Below are 20,562 nucleotides of genomic sequence, written 5' to 3'. Positions count from 1 at the left end.
AAGATCATGGTGATGCATAGCAATGAGAGGGGAGAGTGTTGTCTACGTACCCTCGTAGACCGGCAACGGAAGCATTGACACAACGTAGAGGAAGTAGTCGTACGTCTTCCCGATCCGACCGATCCAAGTACCGAACATACGGCACCTTCGAGTTCTGCACACGTTCAACTCGGTGACGTCCCTTGAGCTCCGATCTAGCCGAGTGTTGAGGGAGAGTTTCGTCAGCACGACGGCGTGATGACAGTGATGATGTTCTACCGACACAGGGCTTCGCCTAAGCACTGCTACGATATGACCGAGGTGGAATATGGTGGAAGGGGGCACCGCACTTGGCTAAGGAACGATCACGAAGATCAACTTGTGTGTCATGGGGTGCCCCCTGCCCCCGTATATAAAGGAGGGAGGGGGGAGGTGCGGCCGGCCCCTAGGGGTGCGCCTGGAGGAGTCCTACTTCCACCAGGAGTAGGACTCCCCCCTCTTGCCTTGTTGGAGAAGGAAAGGGGAAGGGGGAAAGAGGAAAGGGGGGCGCCCCCCCCCTTCCTTGTCCTATTTGGACTAGGGGGGAGGGGGCGCGTGGCCTGCCCTGGACGGCCCCCCTCTTCTCCCTTAGGGCCCAAGTAGGCCCATTAACCCCGGGGGGGGGGGGGGTCGGTAACCCCCCGGTACTCCGGTAAAATCCCGATTTCACCCGGAACGATTCCGATATCCAAATATAGGCTTCCAATATATCAATCTTTATGTCTCGACCATTTCGAGACTCCTCGTCATGTCCATGATCACATCCAGGACTCCGAACAACCTTCGGTACATCAAAACACAAAAACCCTAATTACGATCGTCAGCGAACTTTAAGCGTGCGGACCCTACGGGTTCGAGAACTATGTAGACATGACCGAGACACGTCTCCGGTCAATAACCAATAGTGGAACCTGGATGCTCATATTGGTTCCTACATATTCTATGAAGATCTTTATCGGTCAAACCGCATAGCAACATACGTTGTTCCCTTTGTCATCGGTATGTTACTTGCCCGACATTCGATCGTCGGTATTCCAATACCTAGTTCAATCTCGTTACCGACAAGTCTCTTTACTCGTTCCGTAATACATCATTTCGCAACTAACTCATTAGTTGCAATGCTTGCAAGACTTAAGTGATGTGCATTACCGAGTGGGCCCAGAGATACCTCTTCGACAATTGGAGTGACAAATCCTAATCTCGAAATACGCCAACCCAACAAGTACCTTCGAAGACACCTGTAGAGCACCTTTATAATCACCCAGTTACGTTGTGACGTTTGGTAGCACACAAAGTGTTCCTCCGGTAAACGGGAGTTGCATAATCTCACAGTCATAGGAACATGTATAAGTTATGAAGAAAGCAATAACAACAAACTAAACGATCAAGTGCTAAGCTAACGGAATGGGTCAAGTCAATCACATCATTCTCCTAATGATGTGATCCCGTTAATCAAATGAAAACTCATGTCTATGGTTAGGAAACATAACCATCTTCGATCAACGAGCTAGTCAAGTAGAGGCATACTAGTGACACTCTGTTTGTCTATGTATTCACACATGTGTTATGTTTCCGATTAATACAATTCTAGCATGAATAATAAACATTTATCATGATATAAGGAAATAAACAATAACTTTATTATTGCCTCTAGGGCATATTTCCTTCATATATGTCCATATACCCTAAAAACATCAAGGAACATAATAGATCGGGAGTTCCACCGCCAGAAGCCTCCGTAGCCACCGAAAACCAATCTAGACCTGTTCCGGCACCCTGCCGGAGGGGGAAATCCCTCTCCGGTGGCCATCTTCATCATCCCGGCGCTCTCCATGACAAGGAGGGAGTAGTTCCCCCTCGGGACTGAGGGTATGTACTAGTAGCTATGTGTTTGATCTCTCTCTCTCTCTCTCTCATGTTCTTGAGGTGGTACGATCTTGATGTATCGCGAGCTTTGCTATTATAGTTGGATCTTATGATGTTTCTCCCCCTCTACTCTCTTGTGATGAATTGAGTTTTCCCTTTGAAGTTATCTTATCGGATTGAGTCTTTAAGGATTTGAGAACACTTGATGTATGTCTTGCACGTGCTTATCTGTGGTGACAATGGGATATAATGTGATCCACTTGATGTATGTTTTGGTGATCAATTTGCGAGTTCCGTGACCTCGTGAACTTATGCATAGGGGTTGGCACACGTTTTCGTCTTGACTCTCCGATAGAAACTTTGGGGCACTCTTTGAAGTTCTTTGTGTTGGTTGAATAGATGAATCTAAGATTGTGTGATGCATATCATATAATCATACCCACGGATACTTGAGGTGACATTGTAGTATCTAGGTGACATTAGGGTTTTGGTTGATTTGTATCTTAAGGTGTTATTCTAGTACGAACTCTATGATAGATCGAACGGAAAGAATAGTTTCATGTTATTTTACTACAGACTCTTGAATAGATCGGTCAGAAAGGATAACTTTGAGGTGGTTTCGTACCCTAGAATAATCTCTTCGTTTGTTCTCCGTTATTAGTGACTTTGGAGTGACTCTTTATTGCATATTGAGGGATAGTTATATGATCCAATTATGTTATTATTGTTGAGAGATCTTGCACTAGTGAAAGTATGAACCCTAGGCCTTATTTCCTAGCATTGCAATACCGTTTACGCTCACTTTTATCATTAGTTACCTTGCTGTTTTTATATTTTCAGATTACAAATACTCATATCTATCATCCATATTGCACTTGTATCACCATCTCTTCGCCGAACTAGTGCACTTATACAATTTACCATCGTATTGGGTGTGTTGGGGACACAAGAGACTCTTTGTTATTTGGTTGCAGAGTTGTTTGAGAGAGACCATCTTCATCCTACGCCTCCCACGGATTGATAAATCTTAGGTCATCCACTTGAGGGAAATTTGCTACTGTCCTACAAACTCTGCACTTGGAGGCCCAACAACGTCTACAAGAAGGTTGTGTAGTAGACATCAATGGCCAAGACGACGGTACCGGGGTCGTGGATCTCGATAACCGATCCATCCGCGAACTGCACCTTGCCTGAGATTGATCGGTCCAGTTCGACGAATGCATTAGTCGATCCGGTCATGTGGTTCATTGCGCCCGTGTCAAGGAACCAGACCTCGCAACATCTGTCGCCATCATGTGTGGGCGTGATCACCGCCTTATCCTTGTTGAGGAAGATGTGGCCACCCGTGAGGTTCGATGGTCGGACCAAGCTTGGGCCGGGCCGAGCTCGGGCTCGCGACCTCTCGAGGTCGCGACCACAGCGACAACACTGGAAGACGCCAAGCCCTCCTGGCAGACTCGACGCAGGCCATCGTCAGGCTGGGTCCCTCATCCTCCTCCACATGGACAAAATTTGTTGCGGCCGCCTCGTTACGCTGCTTTTTGCGGCACTCACGGGCCCGGTGGCCCTTCTTACCGCAATACCAACACCTGTGCTGGTCGCCTTCGTTGCGGGGACCATGTGCTGCCTACCCTACCACTTGGGCTGGCAAAGCTTTCGCTTGCGGTTGTCGTTGGCACCACGACCATGGCTACCAACTGAGGTAGGACAAATTTGGTGTTTTGACCATTTTTGTGAAAGTTGAGTCAGATCTGACCCTGGTTAATTTTTTTTTCAAGATCTGACCTACCGCCAGGGTCGATGGCGGCAGGGTATAACTGCCCACCGTCGAGGCCCTTGGCAGTAAGGTTGCACGCCCTATCGTAAAAAAATCTAAGTATCAAATACAGTGTTTGTACCCACATACCGTCAGGCACCTCGGTGGTAGGGTTGCACAGGCTACCGTCAGGCACCTCAGTGGTAGGGTTGCACTTTGCCGGCATGGATAAATTGCCTACCGCTAGGGGCCTCGGCGGTAGACTGGTATACTCTATCACCATCAACCCCGACGGTAGGAAAAAGGTCAGATCCTGTTTTTTTTTTTTTGAATCTGGGTCAGACCTGGTTCAACTTTTGCAAAGGGTAAAAAAAAAACCAAATTTGCCCAGCGCTTCCCTAGTCACCGTTGCCGCATGGCTGCCTCTTCCTCGGCTCCCACTCCGAGAGGCAGGCGTCCCCCGCTGGTGCTCTCCCGGCCGTCGTCCAGGCGGTCCTCGCCCGGAGATATATGGAAAAATGTATGGAATCATCATACACTGCAACTGATATATGTTATAAAAAAGAATGCAAATGATATATGAGCGTGAAAGTGAGAGAAATGCAACTGACATATACCGTGTTTCAAGATCCAACTAGCAAAGTGTAGTGCGAAAAATGTTGATGCAGTAAAACAAGGCAAACGAAGTATACGCAAGAAATGCACTGTAAATTCCAACCGAGAAACAGAACATTGCAGTATCTCTTACTTCTCTTAAAGCATCATCCTGCCACCGCTAGTTTTTAACATTTGTAATATTCACCATGCTACAGTTTACATCGAGTTACACCGGTCCAGCAGCGTTTAGTTAAACAAATGTACACCAGACAGACTTGATATCTAAGGCTCTTGGCTCGGAAGGGCTACCAACGCCGCTTGCAAAAGAGAAACCAGTTTCAACCTTAGGCTGGACATTGTGCGGCCAATAGACAGCTCGTCTTCAGCAAAAGAAGCGTCGCTCTCTCCCACCTGCTGCTGAGCCTGAGCCTGAGCGACCTGACCTTCCAGGAAGCGCCGCAAACTGGGCTCGACGACATCTATCAGACCAAGGGATGCGGGTGTGTGCATCCATCTCGAGACGATGAACCCAGCCAACAGATACTGCCCTTTGAGCACCAGCTCAGATATGAAGCACGGGAGCAGCACCTTGCCGAATAGCAGAGACTTCTGATCCATCTTAGATTCGGCTTCCCAGTGTGCGCAGAGATCGCCCTGGAACGACCTCGCGAGATGTCCGACGAGGTGGCATGTGTGAGAGAAGAGTTTCGGGTACCCCTCTTCTCCAGCCATCTTCTGCAGGGCTCCGGATGAGAGGACCAACGCCAGCAGCTCGTGGTCGTCGGCATTCGATGAGGTGGACGCAGTTCCTTCCCTGATTTTCGCCTCGACCGTCTGCAGGCACTGCAGCTGTGGAGCTTCGTATGGGAGCAGCAGCATGATTTTCAGAGCCATGAAGCAGTTGGGTGCTGCGGAAAGGAGTTCAAGCAAGCGGTGTGCTTCTTCGTCCTCTAGCAACCTGCTATGCTTTGAGGATGCTCGATCTAGAAGCTCAATGATCTTCTGGAGCTCACCAAGCCCAGCAAGTTTTCTGATGATCTCCATCCAACAACTGTGGAGAGGATGGACAGATAATGACGACGCACCATCTTGCTTTTGCGCTGGATTCTCCAACTCTTCTGGTAGGGCCTCCCAGCCATCATCCCATCCATCACTCCAGTCGCTTGCTTCTTTTGGCGAATCCTGAGGCTGAACATATTCTTCTTTTGGTGAAGAGAACAGTTGCTCCCACTCTTCTAGCACTGCTTCCAGAACAGCAACACTCTCAACAGAAGAAGCACGTTCCGACAAATGTAAGAAGCAAGATACTGCAGAGTCAAGACTCGACAAGTTTTCGGGCGTGATACTAGCATCTGGCAGAACTGCAGTGACCATCTGATTAGATCTGAGTGCCACTAGACTCGCTGTGATGCTGCAAGAGGGAGTACTGCCCTCATCAGCTAAGGAATCACTTGTTCCAGGCTCATACCATGATTCCCATGGCTCAACCTGGGAAACAATCTCATTTGGAAGGCTTTTGAGGTTTCTTCCCGTAATACACTGCATCAGCTGCAGGGCATAGACACGTAGTTGGCTGCCTAGCTGCATGTTCTCAGAAAAAGCTATCAACTTTCCCCAGACACCAGATCGGATCATTTCAAGAGAGTCAGCATGCTCCCCTACTGACTGGCTCAATGAAGACAGTAGCTTATGAAGCAATGCCTGAGACTCACAAGAGCCTTCGATCAGATCGGACAAACAGCCATCTGTAGAAGCACCATAGAGCTCTAAGAGATCCAAAGGATTCCTCGAGTCTGCATTTACACTTTCCAAATTTTCCTGTCCTCCATGGTACACTTCAACTACAGTTTTGAAACCACATCCAGAAAGAATCATAGCTCGGCAAAAGTGTGATGTGTCCATTATCATTTCACTGTTAAAGCCAACTTGTACAAACATAGAGATGGCATCCCAACCTTGGTGCACTGTTATCTCATTATTTATTAACAGCTGTCTGAAAGCACTCATGCAGTGAGTTAACTGGTTCGAATCCAAGTAGCCTGTCCTTTCATATGAGCTAGCATCAGTTGGCTGCCTTGGTATGTCGTCAACAAGTTTAATCCAAAGCGTTATCAGCATACAGAGAGGTTCCTTCCATGAAGGTTCCTGTGGCTGGCTTCTTGCTAAGTTGCAAGGGAAACATAGTGTGTAATACCTTCCAATGATGTATGAAATATCTGTGGCAGGAAGAGTTTGGATATACTCCTTGCAACTATCATAGTTCAACTCAATTTCACAAAGAACTGCTAGTAACTTTTCACAATCTGTGCTGTTTGATCGTGCTTCATTGCGGCCTTCTAAAGATGCCAACATGCCAAGAACATAATGCTTGTAAACACCTTGGCGTGATACAAGACCCTTAGCCTGTAAATCAACATACATACTCACAAGAGCTTGGACCATATCAGCTAGAGCACTGACGGTTGAAGCATGGATATTCTTGCATACTTCTTCATTGAAGTGGTCAAAGTTCAGATTATCCAGGCCAGCAATGTTTTTGTAGTTTAAGCCATCAATGAAACAGACTTTCTTGCACTCTTCCTCGAGGACCTTGTAATACTGAAATGGCTCAAGCTTATGTGTATGAACATGTTCTTGGTATGTCAATTCTATCTTACTTGTCCTCTTAAGATACGAATGACATGCTGAAAGGATGCCAAAGATGTAGGAGAGGCGTTGTTTATTATACCCATCGATCTCTGGGTAGACATCTGAATATATCATATCAATCACCCCCTTAGCTGATTTGACAATATCCTCCCGGAATTCAGCAATTTCATTCAGAATATCATCGTTATCCCAATATTCAGAGACAAGAGCACAGCCCAGAAATCGTAAAAGCACCTAAAATTAATCAAGAGATGATATAGATATCAGATATGAGAAGCTTACATCACAAGGAAACTAAAACATAAGATGTTTCTGTATAAATTGCAGCCCTGCAGAGATATACCTCAGTTTGCTGCAAGCCATAGTTCTCAGCTATCTTTACTGCTTCCTTTAGTATATGTTTTCTCTCCAGCTTTACGGAGTCAACAAAGGAGAAAACAACCTTTTTGATATAGTTAGCATCGCCAGATAAGAATCGAGACGTGTCAATATCAGGCAGTACATTTTTCAGCATTCTTGCTTGGTCAGCCATTCGTTTCTCCTCTTCTAATTTTGATTTCCACTCTCCCCAGTAAGTGGCATGTGCCATATCAATCTGGTCTAAATCATCTGATCAAAGTAAAAGTAAAGAAAAGTGAAAATCATATAAATGAATAGCATCTCATGAAAAAAAGAACACAGAATATTGGACTAGATAAGTATTCAGAAAATAAACTGAGGCAGTGATTCAGCTATTCAGAAAATAAATAGAGGAAGAGCTATTGTCTTTAGTGCACCTACCTGAATCTATCGAGGTAAACTTCTCATGGAATTTTTGAAGCAAGAGATTTCTCCTCTGTTCAGGAGTAGAACATTCTTTCTTCAAACTGTTGAGGGAGCTATATGTCATTCCTACATTCATTATGTTACTAATCTCTTGATAACATTCTCGTTTTTTGAGCTCTTCCTCTATTATTTTCACTCCATTGAAAGGGTCCATGAGATTCAGAAGAATTGAACAGGAAAGAACATAATCATCTTCATCAACGGGAGGCTCCATTACAGACTTGGCAAGAAACATGATTAGATCATCACTGGGAGCAAAACTATTTACACCTAGCCAATATATGATGCTATTTATTGCCTCCGTTTTTGTTGAAAATCGATATCTCCTGATGGGATGATTTGTCTCCGAAGAATGTTTGTTACCATCATGCACCTCATCATTAGACAACTTCAAAAGCCATGGCAATTCCAGTGCAGAGAAGGACAATAGTTTCCTATTTTCTGCAAAAGTAGATTCCCGACTATATGGATCATCATTTGTGAAGTCCATGCAAACCTTTGATAGCATTTCTTTAGCAATTGCCACATGATCATGCTCTCTATCATGGCTAACGCCTTCTCTCAGGTCAAGTATGTCTTGCACACTTTGCACAGGAAGAGGTGTATATGTAGAGCCATCAACAAAGAAATTGGGAGGGTTTGTTCCTGTTGATACCATTAATTGTTCAAATTTATCATGGACATCAAGTTCCTTCCAAGCATTCAATAGTTCCCCTACAGATTCTTCATCACAATGGCTGAGGGAGAAGCCCAATAGCTTTTCACGGGTACTTGTATCCAAATTGTCAAGCTGAGGACCTCTTGCAATTGCAGCACATAAATCCCAGACTTCACCATGACCCTTTTTAGTCAAATTTAGACAGAGATCAAAGGCTAGCTGGAGGTCACCATTTACTACTGCTTCTCTAGCAATAGCCTCCTCAACAGCAGCTATTTCTTCTTCACTTCTTAATCCTAGTAGTTTAGCAACATCAATAATCTCTTCAAAATGAAGATATGCCCCTGTTTGACTCGTAATCACCATACGGATGATCTCCATAGGATCCTTTACCTGTCTGAACTGAACAGGGAGGATAGTCACCCCTAGATAAGGAAGTCTGACAGTTAGAGCATCAATTATATCAGTTTCCACTTGAACATTTTTGCTATTTGGTAACAGATTTAGGCATTCCCTAGCCTTCCAAATCTGCAAATGATTGTGCAATCCAAGTTAGTCTTAATCAGTGACGACATACTGGTTTGCATTTGCATGAAATACAATTTGGTGACATGAACTTACTTCGTTGCAGGACAAAGTTGAAGCTGAGAAGAAATACTCCCTTGCAGCTTGGATAACAAGATTTTCAGCTTTTTCTGTGGACAAAGAAACTGCACTAGTACCTCCAAGATAGTTCCTGGCTAGTGAGAATTTACCAGCTTTTAGAAGCCCTCTAATGAATTCAGCAAGCATATATTCTGAATCAAGAAAAGGAAATGCCTTCTCTTGGAAGAGCTTCAAATCACGCCACATGTTAGCCCACTCATTGTCCGAACGAACAGGTTGACGTCTACCAAATTTTGACAGGATCAGCCGTATAAGTTGTTTTACATTCTTCTCGTCTAAGTGTGCAGCAAGGAAGAAATGTGTTGGCTTTGGTACCTGCCAAAGTAGGACATGTTTTAAAACAAATAATGATGTAGCCAGTTAATCACATTCAGGCATCCTACCACTCAAAACTATTAATAACAAGTAAACCCCAATATAAAAAGGAATATACTGCTACTTAAGCTTCGTAGTTTACTGAGAGGTCAAAGCGCATGCCTATGTGAAAATAAATATATGAAGGAACCAAAGGAGATTTAGTGCAATGTCATAGTTGATTTAACCAGCAAACTTTCTTTCAAGAGATACAGTACCTGGTAATAAGCAAAGAGCCTCCCTACTTCTACGTGACCTTCAGCAACTTTTAGCATCTTCTCTCGCATATCAAGGGATTTTATGTTATCAAATTGGTAGGCCGTTGAATCATTGCAATAAGAATCCCCTGAATTATCACTCAGACGAGACAAGATATCAGCACACACATGCTGCATATCATCACAGGAAACCACACAAGTGCCAAGAGCTTGCTTAGCATCTTTCAAACTGAAATCTTCTTCACTAGCCAATAAAGATTTCTCTCTCTTTGTCTTATGGAGTAACTTCGACAAAATTGATGACATGGTATTCCACTGGTTAGTTGCAGAGCATACATAAATGCAGCAAATAGCAGTCTCTACCATCTCATTAAGATCCTTGAAGAGCCCACAAATTGGTGACTCCCCACAGCCGTTTTCAATAACAGACAAGCAAATGGACAGCTCATTTGCAGTAGCAACCTCTTTCATCCATCTAGTCAGGTAGGATTCTTCTTGTTTGTCAGCATTACTTGACGAGATCAAGTGCAATCTCTTATTCATAAAAGGGATAGCCATATCGTCTAGTCGCTGAAGAACAGTATCATCTTTGGCTCCTTTTAGAATGATTTTAAACTTTTGATAGTCAGGTAAATCTTCCCAGGTTGCAAGGTTCATTATGAACTCATTCGACTCATCAGAATATACAACTTGGTAGAGGTATTTCATATCATCAAAGAATGGCTGCAGCTCCACTATCCCCTTTTGACATGCAAGCTCTATCATGGCAAGACAATTTTCCAGCTGTCCACTTAGGCAGTCAATGTCCCTAGCTCTGCTCCTGTACCACTCCGAAAGTTCAGCGGCAGATGGCCATAAGAAACCAGTTGAGTGCTTCAAAAGTATTTCTGTTTTGACCACTCCCCTCTTGTCCAATTGACCAGGAGAAGTGTTTATATATGCTGCCATTTGTTTGCATTCAACCCAATCACCATCTCTTAATATTACAACACTAGGAGGATATTTCCCAGGAAGCAACTGACTATAAGTCTGTACAGCAATAGTTTCTGGAATTGCAGACAGAACACGTAAAATGTCAGAAGAGATAGTATACGGATGACGCTTCATGAGAAGATTAAGAGCTCCGATTTTGCCACTTTCAGCTAGAACAATAGCAGTATCAACAAGGGGCGTCAAACGGAACTTGCTATATTCGCCAGCTGAGAACCTAAAAATAGAAAGAACAACACATTAGCTACAAGAAGTCCGTAACTCCCCTGTGCAATCAACTTGTGAAGTGTCTTTCCATGAGAGCTAACGCTAATGTGCATTGAAGTTGGAAATTGACATTCTGAAGTGGAAAAAAATCATCAACCTGTAAGAGTACATATGTTCGAGTCACCAGCTAGACTGGAAAATTCACAAAGCATTCACTTGAAGTGTTAACTACCCCTTATTTTCTCTTTTACTTCCTTGTTAAACAAACCAAGATCCAGCTTGGCATTACTTTGTGCTCATTTGGGAATTGCAAAAGGTGGCAGGCGTAATTGATTTGCTTGAGGAATAAAGCAGTATTCAAAAGTATCTATAGTCCGTTTTAAAATATTGCATTGAGACTCAAAACGGCCAATGCATGTATGATGGAAAAAGTTAAATCGATTATATTTGTAAACTTTTGCAGGATCAATATGGCTCAACAGCTGGAGCATAGTTGCAAACACTTCCAATGTGAACTGACTGCATTTATTATGCAAAGAGAAAACAGTAAGAATGGCAACAACATACCTTCCCATATTAATTCCCAAGAATGTCTCCAGCAAGTCGTTGTACCACAATAAACGAAGCCTGATGATACGACTGTCCCATGCTGAGCCATCACCGCTATCATCCGGCTCCGAAAACTTGTAACGGTCTGTCATGCGAAAGCCAAAAGAAAATAGGGCTTTCAAGGCTGCTTCTGTAGGTCCAACTTTATTCACACATTCTGACAATACAAATGCTTGGTCTTTGATTTTCACCAAGTATGACTGTATATCATGAATATCTCCAGCAGAGTGCAACCAGCATGCTTTAAGCACATCATCCTTATCTAGATTATACTGGGAGGCAAAATCCAAAGCCTCCTTTTGTTGATTCTTCCTGATGAGAACGGAGTACATCTCCAGTACTGTAACTTTGGAGAATGATACTAGACTCCAAAATATTTTATCCATCTCAGTGTGTTGATGATCCCCAGGAACATTATCCATTTGTCTGCTAGATTGCAAAACAAATGCATATCCTTCGATAGCCTTTGCCTTTTCCAACAGTGGTGTAGATAAAACAAGGTCACCTTTTGAAACTACCATATCCTCAGCAATGCTGTACATGCTAATCCTACCATCTTCCTTTACAATCATGAGAATATTATCTGTCCACCAACTGATGTCCTTCACACCAATCAAGTGTGTTCCAGCGCCACTCCCGTGAGGATGAAGCGAAACAGAGCGCATATTACCATTGAGCACAAAGATGACGACAGAACCATTCAAATCCAATGTAGCAATACGCTTGCCCTGAGGTGAGATTCTGACTTTTGGAAGTGGGACCAAAGTTTTTCTATCCGTAGGAGGTGAAAACACTCCTTCCAACGGCGCACTTTGGAATGAAAGACTAAGTTCCAGATATTCATCGAAGTGCAATACATATAGAAAATATGCTCCTAAAACACAACAGAGAAAAAAGTTAGAAACAAGGGTTCCCTTCCCTAAAAACAACTGCAACAGTAGCGGGAAGGGGGGGGGGGGGGGCAGTGGCCCCTGCAGACCAAGGTGTAGCTCCGCCACAGAACTACAACATTGGGCAGTAGCTTTTTGATGTTCAAAATCCACTACAAAAATTCTTGTAGGTTACCCAAAAAAACACGACGTGTTCTTCCAGGATGAAAATGTTATCCAGAGAGAAAATAAATATTAAATATACAATGGCTATCTAATGCAGAAGTTCCCTACATATGCTATATAGTGCAAAACAGATATCTAGTGATGGATGTAGCAGCAGAAAACAGATAACGCAAAGGTGTACCGGAACAGCCATTGGAGCTTGACGAGTGAGTGGAATCTCCAACTAGGACCACCAATGAATGATCTTGATGATAATCAACACACGACAAACTCTGAGGTAACTGAGGAGATCTAGTTGATGGCACATCTTTAGTCACTATAGAAACTTGGTATAAAGTTGCCTCTGGTTCTCGAGTGTAATCAAATTTATGGACCTTGCAATCAGTAGTAAAAATGTAGAAACCCCTATAAAATTTACAAAGATCATATTAGCTATTGCCAAAATATTAGCAACAATGATGATTAACATCTTTAAAGGAAAGGCTCTTAACAGCAAATAACAGAGAATCACCTTTGTGAACTTGAAGCATCCTGCACAAGCAAATCAATGATAGGAGAAGATAGCTTCAACTGATTGCTTGTTCTCCTAGTTAATACATCTCCATTTTGTTTTATGAGACACAGTGAGTTTGAATCATCAACCACACCAAAAATGCCTTGGTCCTCCAGCCAGGCCCCGTTTGTAAAAAAGGCCATTCTATTATTATCTGACCAGAAAGAATTGGACATAGTTGTTAAACTATCATATCACAACAATTTTAATAACTCCCATGCCTCATAATCATGTGAAACCAATGCAGCACAATGCACATGAAACAGTACTGCAAGATGCACTGCCATTTTTATGAAACAAAATTGCAAATCAAAGAAAGCAGATCAGGCTGTCTGGGCGTGTGGCAGATTTTTTTGGCATCAATGGTAATGATAGGAAAATAAAATCTACTGCTACGGCTCCTAAGCTCTATGAAGTCTGAATTTGCACTGCATTATTTTAGGAGATTCAAAAGTAATAACTTCTGCCAAACATGTGATTATGAACAAATAATAGCAAGATGTTCAGGGACAAAACAAACTTACAATAGGAGTTCAACTTTTCTTCCTGGATACTTAGTGTGAAAATAATAATTTTCCACCCAGATTCTTTAAAGCTCATCACCAATCGTGAATAGAATAGCACTCTTATTCAAAACTACAAGCATGAAACGATATTGCCATGACAAAAGAAAGACAGCTTAAACAATTCCCAGTGTAAGCTAATGTTTAAGAATGCAATGTATGAGCATCACAGATTCACAGGTACTCCCTCCGTTCCGAATTACTTGTCACAGGTATGAATGTATCTAGATGTATTTTAGTTTTAGATACATCCATTTCTGCGACGAGTAATTTGGAACGGAGGGAGTATAACATTTCACAAAAGGACTTGTACCAGTAAGAGCTTGTGCAATTTTTCCCAATGAATTATACTAGACAATACACGATGCAATGTGGGAACAGGTAGAAAGTTCACTGACTTGTATAAATGCCGCAGGGTGATTCATAGCCATCGCTCTTTCTCAAGATATAAATGCGGTTCCCAACAGCTACAGCAACATACTCCGCACTCCGCGAGACGAACAAGGATGCTGCATTTTCCCTCTTCCTCCGCTTACTCCCAAGAGTGTTGTACCTACTCCACCTCTCCCTGAGCTTACTTACGCCTTCCAAGGCGGTAGCAGCATGTAGAAGCTAGTTGTTAGGAGCCTTTCCTGGATGGATATTTGGAGGACTTGAAACTGATTCGAGCGTAGGGGGTAAAAAATCCAACCTTGGAAGGAGAGATACGAGAGGACGCGTCCTCCTTCACCTGAACTGCCACCGCTCGCTCGAGCGGTTTCATCTCTTTCCTGCGGTTGCAAGAATTACATAACAGCGAATGCCGCCGAGGTAAATGCAAATCTGGATGAACGGACGGGTTCGACTTCCACACTCACACTAGGGATCTCGTGGGATCCTGTCGCGTGGCGGCCGATCTCGTACAGTGCGTCGACTTCCGCCCCCATCTCTCCGGCGCCGCCCGAGATCTCCGAGTTGGAGTTGGAGCACAGGAGCAGGTTTCTTCCTATGGGGATTTGATGGTTTCCCCTAACTTGGTTAGCCTTGGATCTTTTCAATCAAATTTCACCTCACGAACCTAAGTTTTAGACAGGACGATCGTTGGTAAACTGAGATTTCAAGAAGGAATCAGATAAGGGGGGAAAAAGAAGGAGCGGGGACTTGCCGGTGGCCGCTCGTCGGAGGCCAACGCGGGGCGGCGAGGTCCTCTCCCCGTCGGCCGTCTGGACAGAACGGAGGAGCGAGCCCGCCTCCCTTGTGCGGTTCGGGACAGAGGCGAGAGACACGGCCCGGCTGCACCAGCGAGCAGGCCGGCTTCCGGGGGAGGGGCGCCGGAGACGGAGTTGCCGCCGAGCTCGCGCAGCTGCACCTCCGGGTCGCCTCCAAGCTCGCGCTGCCGCCGCTGCAGTCCACACCGACAAGGAGGAGAGAGGGGGAGCACGCCGCCGCCGTCTCCTCCGGGCCCGTTGCGCCGGGATCGCGAGAGAGGGTCGTGTCGGGGCCGGGTTTTTTTTCCGAGATCGGGTCGGGGCCCGTATAGTCCCTTTACTGTCCCGACCTGGGCTTCCTTTCGGCCCATATAGACTCACAGTCCCGACCGAGGCCCACACTGCTCGTGCTATCTTTTTATCAGTCCCAGTTCACCGCGATTCTCGTTCTAAAAACAAGAAGTTCATCGCGATCTCCGTCCAACTCCTCCCCCAGATCACGCTCGCCGGAGTGCTCCGCCGTGTAATCTAGTCCCCCACCTCCCAAACTCTCGCCTGATTCGAGCGCGCGGACGGGGGGTTGCTTTCGATGCACCGGCGTCGGCGCGAGCGGTCGGGCAGGCGGTGGCCGGAGCATTGCGCCGGCGGCCGCCTGAGATGGGGAGGAAGACGGAGTCCAGGCGTCGGCGTGCGCCCCTTCTTTTCTTCCCGCGCGGTGCACCAGCGATGGCTGGAAGGGGGTGGGTGGAGCGGTGCATCAAGCGCACTGTTCGAAGATTCGTTGTACGTACAAGCTTATGCAAACATAGGAAAAACTTCATAGTTACTTGGAACCAATATCCTAAATTAAGAAATGTACTTTGCCAATCTGCTTGGAACCTTGGATGCTGTTCGGAAAGGAGAGATGGGACAGTTTTGATGTTTCACTTAAAAGCAGTATACCTAATATGCCATATCTTAGTCATGGTAATGCTGTCATAATAAGTGAACTCAATGTTGTTTGCTTCTTGTAGACCATCATGAGCATGATCACACCCATGACCCTGGTGTTTCCTCTGTAAGCATTTGTTTGCGAAGGGGAGATGGATCTCTAAAAGTAAAAGGTCAGACATAAAATTGTCTGGCATGCATTTATATATTTTCTCAAGATAGCTGAGATGAATTTCTAGGTATTTATTTATGGCCCTGCACATGATGGGGTTGTGTATATCGGAACAAACATCTCACAATTGATTCTCCTGATGAACACAGTGCTGACGTATGCCGGACGAAGGGACTACTCTCTATCAGTGGAATGCCTCAACGCTTTGCTTTTCAGGTTTGTGCTACTCTAACCTATAATTTATACTGGTGAAAACAATGTCGTAATTTCTTTTAGTGACATGTTAAAAGGGATACAGTGTGTCCAAACAGTAATATAAATTTATTTGTTGGTAGGAAAGACATCTCTCGTCTATAAAGAAAGCAGCCTATATTTCCTTTCATGTTATTATTCGCCATTTCAATCTTGGGTCTCCATGCCAAAGCACAATCTGTTACCTTGATATAATCAATTTATGTTTACTCCTAATCTAGATCAAGGATTATGCGCTTGATGCTGGAGTGTCACTGGACAATTGCTTGGCCTGTTCGAAGATTCGTTGTACGTACAAGCTTATGCAAGTTTTCCTTTCAGATTTGCACAAATGGGGGAACAAAATTGCTACGTGTTCTGCTGCCCTCTCGTTATGGACCACTTCCATGTTATCCATCTGCAAGGAGTGTGTATGACACTTTACATGGATCTCCCAACAGATTGAATGTGCCGCGCGCGCATGAACGAGATCATGCCGGTCGGCAGGAACCTCGACCGGAAAGAGGAAAGAGCGGGAGCCGGGCTTCCAGGATTGCCTACTGAAGGAATAGGCCAGAGACACCAAGTTTCTCCGTTTCTCCTTTTTCGCGGCCGGGGTGGATCTCCAGTTCCATGATTTCGAGCTTTGCGGCTGCGTCCAGAACTTGTTCTTCAAATGTTGAGGCTGAACTGTAATTGAACTGACATGAAACATGAAACGCGAGACGTATGTATATCGACCTGGCCGTATCATCGTTGGAACCTGGCCGTTCGGGGTCCTCACAGCTATTCGCCAGGCACCTAAATACGTAATGCTGGTGGCGGGCTCTGAGAATACCGTAGCTGGGTGCAATTACCACACGCACGTAAATTAATTGATAAACCGAAGAGATAAATCAGTTGCAAACCGCACGTGCGTACGCTATGGACACGGTATGTGATTCCACTGCATGGCCGGAGTCGGACACGGAAACCGAATCCCGCACGTGTGGTGATCGATGGTGTCCGTCACGGATTCCTATCGAGTGAGTGCTCGTCGAGTACTCCGCAGCTTTGCCTATATATTCATAGCCTAGCTACCTACCTAGCTGCAAAGCAAGAGCAGACGTTCGCTGAAAACATATTAGAATCGATCATCAGAAAGCTAGTTTGTGTTTTCACCATCGTCCAGCCGAGAGAGGAGGCTATGAAGATCCGGCATGTGCTCACGCAATCCATCACCTTCCTCGGTAAGTACATATATAGGCCTCTTTCTTCGGTGTTCTTCGGCGTTCATAATGCTTCTATAAGTTCTCTTTTCTTCACAGGAATTTTTACTTAAATTCGGAATGCAGTTATGGTCCTTGCATTGTTGGTGCTGGTGCCCGAGGGAATGATGCTCGTGACGGGTGTCAAGTCACCGGCGATGGCGGTTTTGTCCGAAAGTATGGAGCCTGCAATTAAAAAGGTATGTGATATAATTTATTTTAGAAAAAAAATGTGCGCTTCCGTTTGTCGCCCCCTTTAATTTCGACCAACATATTGATAGATGCATGAATTGGATATGTGCTTGTTTCGCAGGGTGATATGGTGTTTGTGCACAACATGAGCAATGAACCTTTCCGCGAAGGAGAGGTCGTTCTTTTCAAAGTTGATGGCTTTGAACATCCAATTGTCCATCGTGTGATCAAGGTAACAGCAAGCCCGGCCTCTAGTATCTCTTGCTACACACCAATCAAATCATTAAAAGTCTATATGTTATACTTTGTTTGCCTTGAAAATAATCTTCTCAAATTATTCTAGGTTTACGAGCATCGAGATACTGGAGAAATCCGAATACTCACCAAAGGAGACAACAATTCAGTGGATGACCGATTTCTCTATGCGAGCGGGCAGCTTTGGCTTCAACCGCATGACATTATTGGACGGGTTGCATGGTACGTGGCGGGTTGTTGTCTCTTATCATGCGTCTACTATCGAATTTGGACGTGTATTAATATGGCTTTATATATACCTTGCTCTACCGTTTCAATTGATTAATGTTTTTTGCGTTGTTAATTTTTGTGTTTTGTCCAATGCTAACAGCTATCTGCCATATGCTGGATGGCCTAGTGTCTTCATCAGTGAAGCTTATAAGGTATGCAAGCATGCATTATATTCTGGTTAATTTCTGTATATACCATTGTTTATTTAATTAAATACTCACACAAGGTCTCTCTTTTTCCTCTTATGAAAGATGTTGCTGAATGGTGGAAGCACTACAACTCCAGAAGTACTATGGGTAACAATGTAACCGCGGCAGATTTATGTGGGTTGCCTCCATAGTGTCTTGTTCGTGGTTAAAGTAGGCATCAAGCGAACGAAGACTATATAAAAGACACATCATTATCATAGTCTCCGCAATAGAGTTAATCGAGCTCCATCCGTCTTGTTGAAGTCATTTCTATAGCACGGCCGACGAGATTCCTTTTTCGAGAACACGCAAAAAGTCTTACATTTATTTGCACGGTCGACATGACTCTAACACCTTCTTCGAAAGGTAGATTTTGGTGAAACATGTATTTAGATGTATTATTATTCTTCTTCTTTGATAAAGAATGATTTTTATTGACTAAAAATGAAGTATTGAGTGGATACAAACACAATGAACACGCATTCGGCCTTTGCATTGGCAACGACGAGTTTGAGTAGCCATCGAAGGGTCAACACTCATTCAGTCTTGTGTATCTTTTTGTGTATCCCAAGGTGATTTTAATGAAATACGAGAATCTCACCATCGATAGAAATAAATACATTCGGATCAAAATAGAGCTACAGATATAATGATAAACTTTAGAAGAAACAAAAGAATCTAAAAGTAAATACTTAGTGGGAACACGAATATTCATATGGTCAAACTAACTGATTACTCGTCGGACCAGGTAACATCCTGTCGCAACCGTGGACGGAGTCGCACTCGTCCACCACCTTGGCGTACACGGATGAGCTGCCACCCTTCGTAGCAGTTATCTTGAGAATGCAGATTCTGTGAGCTTATGCACCCGGGCCTCACTATCCTAACACTCCAATGTTGTTTTGAGATCTGTGCTACACAACTACCTTATTACATGAAATTTTCTCTTTTTTGTTCCTCTCATATAAAACATGTCTTGAACTTCAAACTTTGCAGTACAACATAACTTTGTAACTAGAATGTGAGATAAAACTTTCAGATTTTTTTGTCCGACATAAATATGAAAAATAAGATTTTTTAATCAAAAAAATCGCATTTTGTATATTTATGTTGGACCAAAAAATCTGTAAGTTTTATCCCACATTCTACATAGAAAGCTTTGTTGTGCTGCAAAGTTGAAAGTACAAATACATGTTCTATATGAGAGAAACAAAAAAGAGAAAATTATTTGCACGAATCTTGATGCAGAAATGAGTGGTTGGATAAGGAGTACCCGGGTGCATAGGCTCTAAAACATGTTTTCGGTTATCTTGATGCCGCGGCTGCAGCGGGACATGCCGCTGAACCAGCCGGTGGAGAGCGCGATGACCATCTCCGAGTCGTGGTACGCGCTGTCGCACTCGGACGGGAGGCCGCCGTCCTTGCCCTTGCCGAAGCCGTTGACCGTGAGGACGGCCCATGTGGTCGCGGAGACCGGCGGCGAGCAGAGGAACTGCAGGTACTGCTTGCCGTCGACGCAGCAGTCCGGGCTGTTGCTCGTCTCGCAGTCCCCGGACCTGCCCGGGAGGTAGCCGCTGGGCTGGCAGCCGACGATGTCGTGCGGCCGGACCAGGCATGACGCGGTGTGGGAGGCCGAGAGCGTGGCGAGGAGGACGATGGCCATGGCCACGGTGGGTCGAGCTCTCGCAGTCGCCATCTTGTTGGCACCTAAAAGAACGCTAGCTTGAGCGGAGCATATCTGAGGACCGGAAAGCCAGTAAGCCACCACGCCGGAAGAGAGCCTGGAGACCTCCGCGCGCATAAGCAGCAACTCGATGACAACGGAGGCAGAAATCGATACGCCGGAGGAAGAAGAAGACCATGGGGAGCTTAGGAACCTCCGCTGACCGTCGACCCCAATCCCGCCAGCCAGGAGAACGCACTCGTTGTCAACCAAGATGGTTCAAAACAGGTAACGAGGGAGGCTGCTAAGATCCTCCGCAATCAGCAACCAAACTGACATAAGCCGAACACAAGTATAACCGGGCTTGAAGATCATCAAACAAACAAATTAAAACCTCCGGCTTCCAATTTCGTTGAGCCTGCTGCCCTCCAAGCAAGCGTCCAGGAAAAAAACTGGTTAAGTCAATTAGGCACGAGCAGGCAGCCACGTACAATCATACATCGACGACTTTCAGGTTCTGATCAAACCTGTGGCGGCGGCGAGCAATACAGGAGCACCGAGGCCTACCCATTGACTTAGCCGACCAGCTAACATGGCAAGGTTGAATGTGGGACGCTGCTGTTGCAGGGAGATTGGGAGTCGG

General features: G+C 44.8%; 2 protein-coding genes and 1 long non-coding RNA gene across 5 annotated transcripts; 2 read left to right on the top strand and 1 right to left on the bottom strand.

Annotated features, from left to right (window-relative positions):
* Window positions 1-4,329: 4,329 nt before the first annotated feature.
* Window positions 4,330-15,074, bottom strand: LOC123128579 (MAG2-interacting protein 2). The gene is made up of 12 exons (XM_044548617.1): window positions 14,729-15,074; window positions 14,442-14,641; window positions 14,276-14,354; window positions 13,983-14,168; window positions 12,980-13,175; window positions 12,650-12,873; window positions 11,372-12,287; window positions 9,608-10,814; window positions 8,991-9,350; window positions 7,667-8,897; window positions 7,230-7,495; window positions 4,330-7,120 (listed from the first exon to the last, which is right to left on the bottom strand). Exons 2-12 carry the CDS (start codon window positions 14,508-14,510, stop codon window positions 4,520-4,522), a joined length of 7,335 nt encoding a protein of 2,444 aa, XP_044404552.1. The 5' UTR covers window positions 14,511-14,641; window positions 14,729-15,074; the 3' UTR covers window positions 4,330-4,519.
* A 137-nt stretch (window positions 15,075-15,211) lies between these two features.
* On the top strand, window positions 15,212-16,805 carry LOC123128580 (uncharacterized). The gene is made up of 3 exons (XR_006463292.1): window positions 15,212-15,874; window positions 16,023-16,089; window positions 16,347-16,805. It is a non-coding gene; the product is annotated as an uncharacterized lncRNA (long non-coding RNA).
* A 401-nt stretch (window positions 16,806-17,206) lies between these two features.
* LOC123131069 (signal peptidase complex catalytic subunit SEC11C) lies at window positions 17,207-18,602 on the top strand. Of its 3 annotated transcripts, none has more exons than XM_044550833.1 (6): window positions 17,207-17,333; window positions 17,412-17,551; window positions 17,665-17,775; window positions 17,887-18,020; window positions 18,169-18,220; window positions 18,320-18,602. In XM_044550833.1, the coding sequence occupies exons 2-6, from the start codon at window positions 17,441-17,443 to the stop codon at window positions 18,374-18,376; spliced, it is 465 nt and encodes a 154-aa protein (XP_044406768.1). In that variant the 5' UTR covers window positions 17,207-17,333; window positions 17,412-17,440; the 3' UTR covers window positions 18,377-18,602. The 3 variants fall into 3 exon arrangements, with proteins under 3 accessions (XP_044406768.1, XP_044406767.1, XP_044406770.1); XM_044550832.1 differs by having other exon boundaries at window positions 17,211-17,333; window positions 17,439-17,551; XM_044550835.1 differs by having other exon boundaries at window positions 17,211-17,333; window positions 17,439-17,551; window positions 18,295-18,602.
* Window positions 18,603-20,562: the final 1,960 nt, after the last annotated feature.

Source organism: Triticum aestivum, chromosome 6A (genome assembly GCF_018294505.1).
Source record: "Triticum aestivum cultivar Chinese Spring chromosome 6A, IWGSC CS RefSeq v2.1, whole genome shotgun sequence".
Classification (NCBI taxonomy): Eukaryota; Viridiplantae; Streptophyta; class Magnoliopsida; order Poales; family Poaceae; genus Triticum; species Triticum aestivum.
Note: the sequence above shows the minus strand (reverse complement) of the source record. Positions and strands in the feature narration are given on the sequence as shown.